Genomic DNA, 15,940 nt, shown 5'->3' with positions numbered 1-15,940 from the left:
ATTTATTCCAGTCTGTGATGGCCTGCTTGCGGGTGACCGCAAACGAGCGCGGTGTCGTCCCCGGCAAGCTGCTTCGTTCTTTGCATGAGTGATCTGAACTTTTGTTGGGATTGCTTGGGGTTACTGTAGATGTTGATTAAATACGTGCTTTCTTTCTTCTTTCGGCCCGTCACGACTTCGATTGCCAAGTGTTCAATGGTACTGTTCTGCAGTAAGCCGTGTTCTATGTACGTGATTCCTTTCCTCACCAGGGTACACACTCCCTGCCCCGCGCCTTTCCCGGCCTTTCTTGCGCTGGGCGGGCTGGCATAGGAGCGGTACCCCGGGTTAACGCTGATCACAACCACAACAGAAAAATCCGTTGCAGAATAGGTATGGGGTGGGAAGCACTCAGCGAGCACTCACAAATAATAAAAATTAAGCTATCTCTTTCACGAAAGAGAAAAATATATAACCAGTACATACAACCGGTAATTGCATTAGAAGCTGAAACGTGGCGGCTTACTAAACAACTAGAAAGGAAACTCAGGTCAGCTCACCTCGCCATACAACGAATAATGTTAGGAATAGAACTCAGGAACCGTACACGGGCCCCTTGGATCAGAGTTCAATTTGCCTGTCTTGTATTCCGTGCATCTCCTCTTGTCATATATCTTTGTTGCTCCATACTTTCTTTCTGTCATACTATCCCTCTACGCAGCTCACACCCTACCTCACCCTTCCACCACTTGGTGCCTTCCCTTGTTCCTTCCGATAAATACTCTACGGATTGTTGACTCCCGATGTAAAGTTGCATGCTTCGGAAATTTTTACACCGAAAGACAAGGGTTCTCTAATGTAACTGTTTCACATTGGCGTGTACGGTTCCTAAATTTAACATGGATATATACAGCCAAATTAGGGTTCTATGCATCGAGAAAAGCTGTTACCAAACGCCACTAATAAATAGTGTTCGCATTCAGTGTGCGTCTGCAAAACAAGTATTTATTACGAGACAGTTGTTCTCAAATTATTATTTGTCTTTCCCTGCGTTTGTCCTTACGACCTCACCTGGTGCCCTTCATTGTAGGCGAAGCGTATAACCTTGTCAATGCCATCCGAAAGGTCCTTGGGAGAACACGTTCCTGCACCTATCAGAAAGGAAAAAAAAATGATGCACAAATATTTCCAAGCATGTTTTGCATTCAGCTAACTGTGTCCACCATGTTTATTCAGGGACTATTTTTAAATTGTTGGCGTTTTAACTCTTTCGCTACCACCGGAAAATTGACCAAATTTTAGGAGGCTAAGAAAACATTTTTTCCGGCTAAAAAAATTGGTTATGCACTAATTACTGGAACAAAAAATACAGAATATTTAATGACCTTTCCAATAACACCACTTTTTAAAATGTTTTTATATATCATAGTTGTCAAAAAATATCAAAATCAAAATTTTTGTCAAGTTCTCGAAAAAAATGATAAAAAAGGAGTTGTGTATATCAAACCACCGGAAGTAGAAAAAATTAGAATATGCATTTTTTAGGGAAACATTTCAAAAAAACGCCCTAGAAAAATGTCGACTTGCGCGGAACAGTTTGTCAGATATAAATAAAATATGTTATCACACACGGTGCTCGTGTCATGCGGTGAAGCCCAACCTTCAATTCAAAATGTGCAATTGTGGGTGGTTCCCTGGAATAAATGTTGCGGTTTGACATTATCAGAGGCACCAATTTGTCCCCACATAACGTAAAAACACCTTGTGAATGACTGACTTTGCATTTACAGCGAGCACAATATTTGGGACAAGCTCGCTATGCGGAAAAAAAACATGCTTGAAGTTGAAAATGGAACGCCGTGGTTGATGCGTGTTCACGTTCACGGTCAGTTATCTCTCAAAACATAAAGCTGAGTTTTATTATCATCTTCCTACTCGCAATTGTAGCCTTGCTCGCAAAAATGAGGTACGATGCGCTAGAATTGTGCCCTGCTATCTTTGGCCGAGTAGCAGTTGCGCGATGAAAAAGATCAGCACAACGAGCATCCTCTGTTGCAGCGCCACCTAACAGTTTTCAATTGAAACAGTTCAACAACTTATTGGAGACTCCGTCCAAATAGACGGTTCAACTAAGCAGCAACATTAGACACCCGGATAAACCCTCGCATGGAAATGAAACTGGAAGGCGAACAGCTGGCAGTGTAAGGTCGGTTTGAAGCGCTGTCCTCGGCGGAACAGATATCTGACTAGTGGGTGTGATCTTTTGACTTGCATCTGAAGTTCTTATCGCAGAAATCGGGTTAGGGTGGGGGGAAATCAGGAGCGGCGTGCTTTGTTCGAGGATGAGTCGCGGACGCTCCAGGCGCGATGGCAGGCATAGAGTTTCATACTAATATACATTAGTATGAAACTCTATGATGGCAGGTAGCCTTGAAGTTGGGTAACTGCGTAGTAGCGCTAAATATGAATTTTGCGATGCAGAAACGAAACCAAAACTGTTGTAAACTGTTCGCGAATGGTTCTGGGGTAAGTATAACTACCACAGAACTTAGAACAACGTGCGCAAAGGCAATATAACTGCCGAAAATCATAAAATACTTTGCAACCAGGCACAGCTTGGCATTTTCAGCCGATTTCTGGGATTATTACTGTCAGAGCACGAACATGACGATTGAAAATCTTTTGCTGCTTCTTGTAGCCCTTGTAGCAAAAAACAAACGTTGGTGCAGAGTAATAACGAGTGGCACGCATTCTTCGTTGGTAGCAGTGACGCGCGATGACCACGCCCTTTTTCCATACCCAGGGTATTCAAAGGCGTGTCAAAAATCCCATTTCTGTTGCAAAAATGTAAACAAAACTGATTTTGAAAGGGCATGTTCTGATCTAACTCCGTACAGCTTTATTTGTTCGAGCAACGCCTGGAACGCTATAAAACGGCGCTCCCAAAGTATCGATCAAATTGATCGATTTGAATAGGCGCGGTCGCGAAAGAGTTAAGCATTGTTATTCTAGACTTGTGATCACTGTACTAGGCATTGTGCGTCGCGCAGAAGTTTAAAACATACGCGATGCTCTCAGACGCACAAAATTAGTTGTCGCTCATGGCATTTTTGAAAGTACTGCACCCTCACAAGATCATCACTTTGCGCTCATAAGGAAGCATGTTTTCGGGGTTTTCGGTACGAATATGCCATCATTTGTCGGACATAACGGGATGGACGATCGATTGTTTTATTATATATATATTTAAGGCTTGTGTTTCGAATAGTTGGCTATATATCATTTGAACAAACAGCGCAAGGACGCGGAGGCAAGAACGGAAAGAACAGCGCTTGTACTATCTTTACTCCGTCCTGTCGCCCACGTCCTTGTGCTATTAGTTCAAATTATTTTATTATATCACACGCAACCGCACGCAACCAGTACGATATTCCAGCTTTCGCGGTAAGAAAACCAGTTAGGCACTTCCTATGTATTGACGAACTAGCGATAGTACCCGCGATGCCCTGGTAGGCCATTATGCTAATAACACGAATGGGTATAACACTTTTTAAGATATCTCTTGTCCCAATTGGGTACTCCTGTTCCTTTCAATACATATGCTGCTACCGGAGGCGTGAGGGTAGAGGAAAAGGCTGGAACTACTGCTTTATTCTACTTATCCCGAAAGAAGTAGAACCAAGATAGTGTGCTTAAACGACTACTGACTCGTGGGAAGGATTATGAGGTAGGTGTAAAGAATACACGCTAGTCCAGTTTTATACGGTTAGCACTTGTTGTTTTTTCGCTTATTTAATCGCCTGAAGATATAGTAGAAATTAGAGAGTCCGATCTACGTATATCCAGGAAACTAGGTTGGCCTCCCGGATATAGTCCAGCAAGGAACGATAGGCAGGAGAACGGAGTCACCGATGTTAATGGGTGTCTTGCGGAAAACTTTGGCCTGCTGCCATCAAACATTTCCTTTGGATGTCCTTAGTTTTAAGACATGTCCATATTAGGTGGTGAATGTCTGGCCGGAGCCGTTTCATCAGAGCAGGTTCGACATTTTCCATGCCCTCGGTAATCCCTTTTCCAGCCACTCGTGCGGGCAGGAGTAAGAGCCACGCCCAGTCGGATCCTTCGTAGTACAACCTCCTCCATCCTAGTTAGGTTGAGGGGGAGGAGAACTGAACACGGAGGTATGAGAGCACGCGTTCGGCATCGCAGATCCTCTTTGCAGCCATTTGTGTGGCCCATGGATCACTTGGGCTCTGGGCGTGGATAATGGGGCCGGGCAGTTGCGGGACAGGAAGAAAGCCCGTTCATTTCCAATAATACTGGTGTGACCAGGAACGCATGGCAATCACCTTTGAATGTATTTTGCTGTCGAGCTGGTGTATACGTTGGCAGGTGATGGGGGTCTGCGCAACCTGTTTAATATAGTGGATCACTTGCGTAGAGTCGGTATGATGATTGATGGTTGTTAAGGCTTCATTGGAGCCAGCTGCACCAGGAGGGCGTCTTGTATAGCCTGAAATTCCAAAAGGATTGGGGTGGATGTGGCAGAGGCGCAGAAAATACGGCCTTTGATGCTGGGATAAGCGGGGCTGGTCCACGCTGTGACTCCATGTCTTCCTGTGCTGAAGCGTCGGTATAGAGGAGGCATTGATCGTCTGGTCCGGATTATTTGGGAAGGAAGAGAGCTGTACTTTACCCTCCTTGGTCCACCTTTTCTGCAGATGGCCTGTCTTGCTGGAGGTTATAATCGTATAACCCCAGGGTGGAAGGTAATCCTGACTTTCCGGAGTAGCCAAGGTGCCCGGATGGAAGTGGTCGTGCAGTGCATGGCCCTTCTGCAGACCTGCTTACTTGGACAGTCGCACAGCTCGGCGTTGATTCATGAGCTCGTCAGTTGTGTTCAGCTGAGCTTGTTGCTGGAGGACCGGTACTGGGGTGATGCGCGAAAAACCGGTATAGCTGGCATGGCTTCTATATTGATAGCTTTCAGTTTAGCATGTTGGGAAATGGTGAGACGCTGAAATTGGGCGTCATAAAACAATCGTTGTTGGAGTACAGCGCACGCCAGCCTCGGAGCAACCACCACCCCCCTTTGGTGCACTGCGGCGGATTAAGCGACTTGCATTGGCCGCACATTGCTCACTCCTTTTATCCATGCTCTAGCGGTAGCAGCCTGGTGAATATGCAGGCCCAGAACACGGGGCCCTGTTGCTTCAGAAAGCTGATGAGTGCCTATGCGTATAGATGGAATGTGCACGGCGAGCTTCTTGCGCCCAGCTTTGTTAGCATCTGTCGTGTTCTTTGTCTTCTCCGCGGAGATAGTAAGGCCAACCGTCGCTGCAACTGCCTGGATAACTTCAACTGTATATGTACGTTTTTGCTTGGCGACCATACTGTGATATCATCCGCGTAGATGAGGAGGCGTGTGTGCTGCATAATGTCCAGCTGCCACGCTAAGTGAATAAGTACAATGTAAATAGTATGGGTGGCAGCACAGCTCCCTTGGGGACACCTCGCACCGAGTGAAACAGGCCTTCTGGCTTCCCTTCTACAGAGTGAGAGAATGTACGGTATTAAAAAAATGCGGCGACATAATCAACCACACGACGTGGCAGGCCCAACTCAAACATAACACAAATGTTAGCGTCGTGGGATAGATTATCATACGCCTTTGAAATATCGGTTGCCAGTATGGTACGATTGGCTGGCTGTAAGAGGAGACATTCCAGATGTCTTCGGCCAACATCGCCGAACCATCTTCCGTGCCAAGACCAGGACGAAACCCCATTTGTGCTGGGTGATATTTGCGATCCTTTTCCAGCCAGCAAGACGTGTCGCCAGCATTTGTTCTGCTAGTTTGCAGATGGTGGGAGTCAAGAATATTTGTCGACATTCTATAATCGGTTCGAAGGTTTTCCAGGCTTAGCTAATGGAACTATTGAGTGCTTTCATTCGGCCGGGATTGTTGAGGTTGTCCACGTCTCATTAAATATATCCGGAATAGTATTGAGCATACCTCCCACCAAGTTTTGGTAAACCTAGTACGGTACACCGCCCGGGCCTCGTGTGGTACGTTTTTTGGAACATTGAGTAGCGGTGAGTAGTTCTGCAAGCGGAAACGGAGTACCTAGGCCATCTGTGTTGGATGCAGGAGAAGGAGGATCATGGGGAAGCGTGTGTGGTGCATCGTGTAGTGGGCAGAATTGCCGAACTGCCCGTTTGGCAAATTATTCTGGAGTCTCATGAGCCGCAAGGCGAAAGCTTGCCACCGGATGGGGTGGTCGACGACTTTTTTCCATTGGTCAGAATGCGCTCCAAAGTTTGCGATTTGATGTACGACCATTCATACCGTCGCTCCACCGTAGTCACCTTTCACGCGAAAAAAACTTTTGGTATTGTCCGGCTTTGGATGTAAGGTGGTTAACCCTGTTCCTGTGCGGGAGGGAGTGCGGAATTCTGCGGGCAGCGATATCTGCTCCTTTCCGTGCAGCCCACAAATTGAAGAGGTGCATGCCAGGGTTCGGTTCGGCCTCCTCTACCCACGTTTTGATCGTAGCCTCTTTTAGCTTTTCAGTCAGTGTAGTGTGCAATGTGGATCCCGATAGCGTATGTCCGCAGTAAGTGTACAGAATTTGTCCCAGTTGTTAATACAGACCTTCCGCTTGACTTTGGGGGTAATGTGTGGGCTTAAATAAATAAGTATGGGGAAGTGACCACGGCCCCAGGTGTCTGGCTGTACCTGCCAGTAAGGCGCCTGATTTCCCATCCACCACGTTAGATCAGGAGAATTTGTAGTAGTCGTGCAGGTAGCCGTAAAAGGGAAGTTGAGAAGCTGACACGTGCCTGTGGTGTAAATACTCTTAATACATTTTTCTCTACCGCATCCTCGCCTTGTAAAAATATTTTAACCTCTGGACATTATAGTTAGCAGAATGGGGCCGCTATAAAGCGCACTCGTGTTATAGGAAAACTGTTTGTTGTGCCTATGTTATGCCATGGAGGTAATATTGATTGATAATAGAATTTGTCTCGGTATAAAATGTATTGGGTATAAAAACAAAATAAAATGTTTAAAATAACCCCCTATTCTGCTGGGTATAGTGGTTCACATTCCAGGACAACATGGCCTCCTGAACCTCGTACGAACTGAGTATAATGGTAAAAAAATTAAAGCCGTTCCACTCAACCTGAAAGCTGTCGTAAATGCAGAGCAGTGATTCGCCATAACGGCCTGTGGTACCGTTATCCGCTTACTGCTACTACCCATCACGCTCTTCGCCTCCCTGTCTCACTTCTATCTTGATGAATTCAACGGAGGTTTGTCCAAAGCAGTTCAAATTTCCCGCCTTCGCAGTGCTCGCGCGCCCCCGGCCTGGAACGAACAGCGCGAGCGGTTCTCGCACGTGCCGGCACATTACTGCGCAGTCCACAACGCGTTGTTTTTGGTGGTCCCATCTCCCCGCGAGGGGGACTCGAGTAAATGCGTCCCATAGGGGGTGGGTGTATTGCGGTAACGTTTAGTTTTTGGGGAGTTGGTGGTAGTGAATGCGTTGTATCAGCAGCTCCTTCACGTAGTTTGAATGCGTCAAGGATATAAGGCGCGTTCGTAGCCTCCCATTCTGTGTCGGCTTTGTGGCGCAGTGGGTAGAGCACCATATACATTGCGTTCTGCCCGCAGGGTCGAGGGATCGAAACCAGGCGCCGGATAGTATTTCTTTTATATAGTGTAGGGGGTGGGGTGCGGAAAACGAGGGTGCGGACTACGACGGACGTCAACGCAGGTGACATCGTGAGTTACTGAAATGCTCTGAATTAAAAAAAATAGCCGCGTAGCTGCTCCTTCCGTTGCAAATGTCGACGAAAGACAATACTCGACTGGCGCCTGTGCCAACTAAACGCCTCCCTTCTCGTTCCCGACCACCTCACATGCTGTTCCTCTTCCGTCTAGTTCCTCGCAAGATAACACGCTAGGGGTTTGTTCAACTCAATTTAAATTTACCGCGTTCTACTTCTGCGGGACGGGTGCCTCGCTGCCAGCGCTGCCGTGCTTCGGAGGCACGCTTGATCTGAGGAAAACTACTACAATCTTTAGAGAACCATGTTTCCCTGCTACTCGGGAATTTCAAGCGGAACGCGGAACCTATCTAGTGGAACCTTTCTTTACTGTTGCGGTTTGATTTCATAAAATTCCACCAAAGGCGAAAGTGGCGCGGGTGAAGATTTCAGGCAGTTGATATAGTATTTGATTTGATATCGCAAAAATCCAAGCATTCATGATTGTTTACTTAAGGAACGCTGCAAATATCACTTATGTATGAAAGTCTCGCCTCACAATTGCGTAATGGTTTGTCCTTGTTCAACAATGTTGACATGTATGAAGATTGCCACCGGACTTAGGCGTTTTGATTTGGCTGTGGTTATATAAGACTATTGCCCAGATTCCGTTTCACTTGGTCTGGGTGGCTGAATCAAGTCACAAACAGACAGACAGGCCAAGGCTTCTGGGTTTAAGTAGCCCAAGAAAGACTATCGCCTTTAAAACTCATCGCCCTATTCAAAATTTCCCGAAGGACCAGCCGCAGTGCTTCAGCGACGATTTGCGTCCAGGGGGCGCACTCCAAGGAGTGTTCCGCACAAAACGCGCTTGCTAGCAATTTGCGAATGAGCAGCCCTTTTAGTATTTGGATGAACAAAACTTGGAAAAATTACACTTTTATTCTCGCGGACCAACATGGGGCTCTCCGATGCTCTTCCATACACTCTCATGCTGGTAACCGATAATGCAACGTTTAAATATATGTAACTTATAGCATAGATATTGCAATATTTTTTTTGAACCCAGTCTATTATAAGGGCTACGAGCGTGAAATGAAAATTGGTGTAACGGTTACTCCATCGGTTTATGGGTTACCTCAACAAAGTCGGACATGTAACCTTTAGTTGTTACCTAATAACTACCCGGTAACCTATAAGAGACGCTTATCCCTCCATTTCTGAAGGCGGCGTGTCATTTCTCTGTTGCATGACGGGATCTATAGAGCTAATGTACTGATGTATTGGCACGACAGGAATTCTGCGATATATGCAACCTCACTGTAAACTATGCAACTTCGAAACGAAAACGATACTGAGCTCAATCTTAGAATCGTCTTAGCGGCTAATTGTCGCTAAATTTCTTTCGGTATAGTCTCGAGAAACAAGACTTACAGCCGTTTGCTGTTACGGTACAACGTCCGTAGATGGGAATGTACTGAAAGTAGACGGGAATTTTGCAACGTTTACAACTTCACTCAAAATTAATAAATTATGACAAGCAAATGAAACTCCGCGTAATGATGAAGTCATCTCAGCGGTCAAGCTTAGTAACTTTTTACACGGAATCTATTATAGATTCAGACGTAGGGAGCATTCGCGAGCAACTAGAAACACGTTTGTTTTCGTGCAGGCGTGATTCACAGGCGGACGGACATCGACTACCACCGGAGGGTGGCTATACAGTAAAAGCTTGTTATTTGAAATCGAAGGGGACAAAAAATTGTTCGAACAAAGCGGAGTTCAAATTAGCGCCCAGGCGCCCGAATGAGTTGAAATCGCGCCACACTGCGCAGGCAGAACACAACGAAGCCACCTCTGGACTCGCTGTGGCTGATTAGGCTCTACTACATGTTTGTGGCGGATTTATCTCCATGTGATCGCAGGCTCAGAATAGCGACCATGCCACATAGAAAACATGCAATGGCATGCGCCGGAGGAGGTGGAGGAATAGTAATCCCTATGAAGCAGTTAGCCTTGGGGAAGAGTCCTCGTTCAAGGACCCCTTGAGACCGTGCGGCTTCTCGTGCTCTCATCACCAGCCAAAGCTGATCGTCAGGGGCCAACAAGACAGACGGCGCTTTCTAAGCAGTCCTCAGGGAAGGGGAAGGGCAGGAAGGAGGTAGGTTTGGGAGCACTGTCGCCGGGGGCGCTGCGCTCGCTGCGGAAGCGAAACAATCTGTCGCAGCAACGTAGCGCGCGCTACGCTGTTGTTTTTGTTTGGCTGTTTTGCATCTCTAATAAATTTGGTTTCGTTAGGATTTGAAACACACATTAACCACTCTGGGCCGACGTCTTCGGCGAGCAGGGATGGAAACCAGGGGACCCGGTTGGAATTAAACGTTCTGGGTAATGACGCTTCCGAATTATTGGGAGGTTTCCCCCGTTGAAATATACAGTGCTGTACCGGAACCAGGGTGTAAGTGTGAATTAACTGTAAAATCGTATTACCGAGTTCGAATAAAGAAGCTTTTGCTTTATAACGTTTGGCACTAAAAGGAGATTCAGTTTTTCGGCCGATGTGGAGTATTTATTGTCGTCAGTGTTTAGGAAAAACTCAATTATAAATTATCATTGGAATCGTGTAAGCCCAACTACCCTAATGTTATGAAGCCCTGCTCTTGCAGCACCACTTCTAAGAAGCCGTCGTTCGAGTTGTGAACAGTACCGTTTCATGGAATCTCTAAGCTTCGTTACCCCGTTTCAACTCGTTTAAAGCGTCGTTTCGTTTTAAGCTTCATTACCCCGTTTATCTGGCTCCTTCAGTGCCACTTCGGTATATTACTGCCCAACCTTACCATCGTTATCCAGAAGTTTTTGCCTGCGCAGGTTTTTAATGAAAGGTTACGTGTCCTCAAGTGTTCCGCGTTGTTCAGCATTTTTGCACAAACTTTGCGCGGAGGCGACTTTATGTTGCTTCTGAGGTCTCATTACCGAACTTACTAAATAAGCCCCACAACCTGACGTCGTGTTTCTGTGCACAGGGCTACAGCACGGTTGTGACGCGTTTTACGAACGGGTTCTTGGAAACGTGGTTTAAGATTAAACTATAGGAGGTAACTGCTTGTTCATTTTGTTGCGAACGGAAAGAAGAAAACCCTATGTCTTCTGTCGCCAGTATAAGTGGTGATACCAACACCTTCGTTATGATCAATATCTTTGTCGCGGTATTTGATATATTTTCGCTCGACAGTCAGTACTTAACTCTGGCTTGCTACCTCACAATCTAGCAGAGTTCCTCATGACAGATAGACAGGCGTTCGCAGTCGTGGAGTAGCACACAGCCGCACGATTCTTGACTGTACTTCCATGTGGAATGTGTACAAAATCTCCCTTTCGTGCACGAAGTCATACGTAAGGGAAACTGGACGTTGCCATGATGAGCGTCTCAAGGAGCCCCGCATAGGTTCTCAGCAGGCGGTAATATAGGGTAATCTTTTATTGCACTACTACAATGATGAATCTAATCCCTGGTTCAACGATGTCGCTTTACTTTGTGAAGTGAACGATAAAACACTCAGAGAAATTTTCGACCCATTTTGCATGATACAGGAAATAGATGGTGAGTGCTTTAGATGCCCTTTAAAGTCCTCGCTACCGAGCAAAACAAAGTTTCTCCAGAATAAATAAGAAAATTTGATGCATGCGCGCAGTGGTTGCCAAAAGTGGTGCCTCATGTATGTATTCACTGGCCACGCCTCAGTAGCTGAGGCGTTGTGCGGCGGACCCTACGCATGGAGGTGCGATTCCCGTCCGCGGCGGCCGCTCTTCGAATGGAGGCGAAAAACTAAAATGCCCGCGTGTGCGACATCAACAAATGTGTATATTTCTGCTGTTGTAAATACACTTCAGTTGTTAGTTCGTTCTTCTCTCTTTGCGCACGTATTAATTTTTCTGTGTTGGTCTCTTGTACATTAAAACCGCTCTGCCGCTGAGTCGTGTAATTGTACAAGCCACCTGCGGGTAGTCGGTGGGTTGGAACGTGGTATCCTTCGTTAGTTTCTGTTTGAGGCTTGTCATTGAAGAAATATCAAAGTACGAAGGCGACAAACTGTGGCAATCTTTGTAACTGCATTATCCTCTACACACTATACCGGAAGGAGTGGGAAATTGTGCCACCACCTTGGCAATCTACCTAGAACAACTGTAGAATAGTAGCTCTGCCATCAATACAGACTCAAAATAGACCATAACACTCTTCAATGCAAAAAATTATTACCCCTTCAGAAAGGTTTTCCAATACACAGTGAGGACTTTTACATAACATGGGCGCCCTACCACGAGGGTGCACAAGAAAACAAGTAAGCCAAGCGATTAGCCCACGAGTTCATAAACCATTATCCTTGGTCACTGCAACGACTGCCATAAAACCTTCCAAAAATGTGAAGAATGACTCCTATGACTATGCCTTCAAAAGGAATCATATTCTTGTGGCACAGGGTGATCTTAACGGCGAAGAATCGCGAAGAATGGGCGGGTTGCAAACCTACATACACATTCGCAGACCTACATGCGCGAATACGTTTCTAATAAATAGTCGGTCTTTAACAAAGAACTCTGCAAAATGCGGGGAAATATCTATCCTTTTCCGCGAAAGTTGACCGTTGCTCTAGAGGTCGTCCTGGAGAACCCAAAACATGCTTATGTAACTTTATTTTGGTATGAGGGCAACCAAAACAAGGTCACAACTTCCAGATCAGAATAAGCTAACATGGAGAGTAAGGTAGGGAGCTCGTGCTTCTGGGCGTTGCATTTACTGCTCCACTGCTGCGCTCCGTATCATGTATTCCTCTCGTTTCCTTAAATTCCACTATTCCCCACTCCGTAAATTCTATCTCTCCCATTAGAACTGGCTACAACACAGTAACACGGCAATGGACACCTCACTTATGACGCAAATCACGCTCCTCAGTGATTTATCTTAGAGGGACACTGAAGTGATATGTACACATTGCGGGATAGCCTGCGCAAATTGTAGTCCGGAGTCCCCAGGCCATCTTACGACCACTCTGGGCGCATTTACGCGATTTTATTTAGTAGAAAAATTAATTCAAAATTGCTGTCCTCCTCTCTTTACGCTCGCCCATTTTCTGCGGCGTTTTCGCGTGACGTCGCGAGGAGCCGAGCTCGCAATTGGCTGCGCTACTGCACGGCTCCCCGGCCTTCAGACAGAGTCAGTCGGCCCAGCGTTTCGTCCGCCGGCCACCGACGGGTCGTCGCAATTCGTTCGCTCAGTTGAAACGAAGCCAGGACGCGTTCGTGAATGGAAGAATGGGCCTTTCTTTACTTGGTTAGTTTGTACACTGTGTCTAGCTCCTAGTCAAGGTCGCTTCACACAAGCGCTGCACAAGCGCACATGCGACGCTTCGCTGACTGGTACGCCAGTAGGAAAATATAAGGCCTCTTGAAGGCGAGAGAAGAGTCAGCGAAGTCAATATAGGTACTAAGGAAATAAAATGAACTGATATTTTTACCGTACAGCGTAAAAATAGGGTGCGGGAAGCACTTGTTTGCGCTGGGCAAACAAGCACAGCGGTCAGCAGCACGACTACGCATCTGCGAACGCTTTTCCGTCTACGAAATGCAATTGCTAGACGTGAGCTATTGTGGAAACTCGGGGGACGCTTACTGCACGAGCGCAATACAACAAGTAGTCACCTAAGGCGCTTGAAATGCCAAACTTAAATAAAAGTGTAAACTTGTTGTACAATATATACCTTATATTACCAAGGTCGGCGGAGCCCGTCCCGTGGCCGTGTGGTCTGGGACGCTAGGTATGTTGCCGCGAGTGTTTTGCAAGTCACGAGTTCGAGTCCGCGGGCTTTTTTTTTAAAGTTACCTTTTTCGTTTTCTGCTGATGTTTTCTACATTGAGATCACCTTTTTTGGGGCTGCAACGTTCATGGCTCCACGAACTAGTTCACAGAACGCCCGCAGGCTGGCACTGGCACGCTCGAGTTCCCGTTGGCGTGCGGTTGCCATAAGCACCGACTGCTTGCGGGCAGTGGGCACAGGCCAGAATGAACAGACCCTTGGCCTGGTGCGAACACGCTTTTTACGGCACAGGCATGAGTGAGGCAAGCTCCAAATATGGGGGAAAAGCGCATGACATTTGGGCGTCTGCGGGTACGCGGAGGGCGTCCATGCACTGCGTAGGCCTCGGCTAGTGAATGCTACGATTCTAAGCCGTCCAGGGAGGCTTATCTTTATGCATTTTTACAGCTGACAACATGGCAGAAGCGGGGTACGATGATTACTGAGTTATTGAGAATGCCCAACCAACAACGCCACCGGTTGTGTTTTACAGAAGCGAAACCGAAACTTGTTTGGTTGCTCTCCCTGGGCATCGTCCAATCACGGTTCCCGCTCGTCCCAACGTCACAGCTTTAGTTGGTGCGGCCGCCGCAAACCGCGCATGGTAGTTTTTCTTCTTTCGCGCTTTGTAAAATATTTACCGATTTGTCAACCGGATAAACGATGAAAAGTGTGCTAATTTGAGCCAGTCTACGCAGTGCAAGCAAACACGGGAGCTTGACAAATTCACTTCAGTGTCCCTTTAAAAAAAACACATTTAAACCCGAGTTCACGGAGCCCCGACATAGTGCCGCGGCCGTAGTGGAGGATTTAAGGGCCAGAATGGCCGATTCTAGATGTAATCGCCCTTAGTTTCTTCAACCGTACGGGGTCGAATGCGCCCTAGGCGCGTCGTCTTGCTATCTTTGCTGTTTACTCTCCAATGCCGGCGAAGCTGCGATGGTGCTGCTATTATAAGTCTACATATAAAAAGACTGGCTGATCCTTGGCACTCTCCTTATTGAACAATGGTTTTATATGCAACTGCATCTCATTCACTCGTCTTGACCATGCAGCTTCGTCGGCGTTGTCATCCGCCCCTCCCCCATTCTCCTCGCCGTGCGAGCTGCGCTCTCCGCCGCTCACCCCATCTCCTCTCCGATGCCCCTCTCTCGCGAGGGGCATTGGATTGGATTCGAATGGATTGGATTGGATTGGATTGGCTTGGCTTGGCTTGGCTTGGCTTGGCTTGGATTGGATTGGATTGGATTGGATTAAAGTGGATTGTGTTGGATTGTTGTGCGTCATAGCCCTCGCAGACACACTGGCGCCGGCGCATGTGCAGTACTCTCTCTTCCGTGGCCTCCTCTCCTTAGGGCGCGCTGCGGATATAACCGGTGTGCCGCTCTCCGGCGGCCTTTCGGTCGACGGTTGCTCTCCGCTTGCGCTTGAACACCCCTCAGCGTCGCATTACACCAGGGTTCCCGCGAGGGGTGGTGGGCGTAATTTTTTTAATGCGAAGTTTGCACATTGCCAGTTGTTTTTAATATTGGTTGGAAGGTGGGCTTTTACAAGCCGGTGTTCCTTATTTTGGTATGCATGTTAGAAAAATTATCAGCAGAACCTAAGAAAGGACACTATGGATAATCTAAGGAGCCCACCGCCGCAGTGTTTGACAGCTGAGGCAAACTAGTGCATTTGCTCTGTATTTTACTGGAGAAGAACCGAGAAACGTTTGCAACATGTTTTTTCAGCGCAACTTCATACAAAATACCTTTTATGCTTCGCGAAAACATATTTAAAAAGCAGTTTGCTCACCGATTGGTTTAAACAAAGAGAACGCTATGATCTTACCATCACGGCCTGCTTCTGCGTTCTGGATGAGTTGCAGGAAACTCGATCGGAAGCACCACACACGGCCATCACGGAACTCAACAAGGACGTCACCGTCAGAGTTCACTTGAACAACTCGGCCGGGTTGAAGAAGGCTGGCCACTTGTTCCATCGGAAACTGAAATAGTGTCAGTCAAGATATTTCCACACCTTCGTCCGAAGAGCTTGTACCTTTATGTTTTCGCCAGCTTCCAGTGTAAACTTAATCGAGAGTTAAAAAGGGGCCTGAAGTCCTACGTGAGCAGCCACATAGGTTTTTTCATCCTCCTTTTTACTCAATAAATTAGCGGTTTTCCTTCTCCTTCTCGTTATGCACATTCCCCAGCAATAATTTGCACGTCGAGCCGCATTTAGCCGCAAGCAGTCATGTCTCTTCATCTGGCACACCGTGGGTGACTGGACGCAAAAATTGGCTTGGGTTACTATGTTGTATGCATACCTCGGCAAAGTTGGTGCGGCTCACT

At 46.9% G+C, this 15,940-nt stretch overlaps 1 protein-coding gene across 1 annotated transcript in view; it reads right to left on the bottom strand.

The window, feature by feature from the left end:
• Positions 1-15,940, bottom strand: part of LOC144147090 (uncharacterized) — a 242,100-nt gene that overhangs the window by 133,392 nt on the left and 92,768 nt on the right. The window contains exons 6-7 of the mRNA XM_077679137.1: positions 15,438-15,594; positions 1,051-1,130 (exon numbers count right to left, since the gene is read on the bottom strand). Coding sequence (XP_077535263.1) covers positions 1,051-1,130; positions 15,438-15,594 — 237 coding nt within the window. The remainder of the gene's footprint in view (positions 1-1,050; positions 1,131-15,437; positions 15,595-15,940) is intronic.

This window comes from Haemaphysalis longicornis, unplaced genomic scaffold, assembly GCF_048455015.1.
Source record: "Haemaphysalis longicornis isolate Haplotype H1 unplaced genomic scaffold, Haemaphysalis longicornis Haplotype H1 scaffold_7, whole genome shotgun sequence".
NCBI lineage: Eukaryota > Metazoa > Arthropoda > Arachnida > Ixodida > Ixodidae > Haemaphysalis > Haemaphysalis longicornis.
This window is presented reverse-complemented; position numbering and strand designations above follow the sequence as displayed.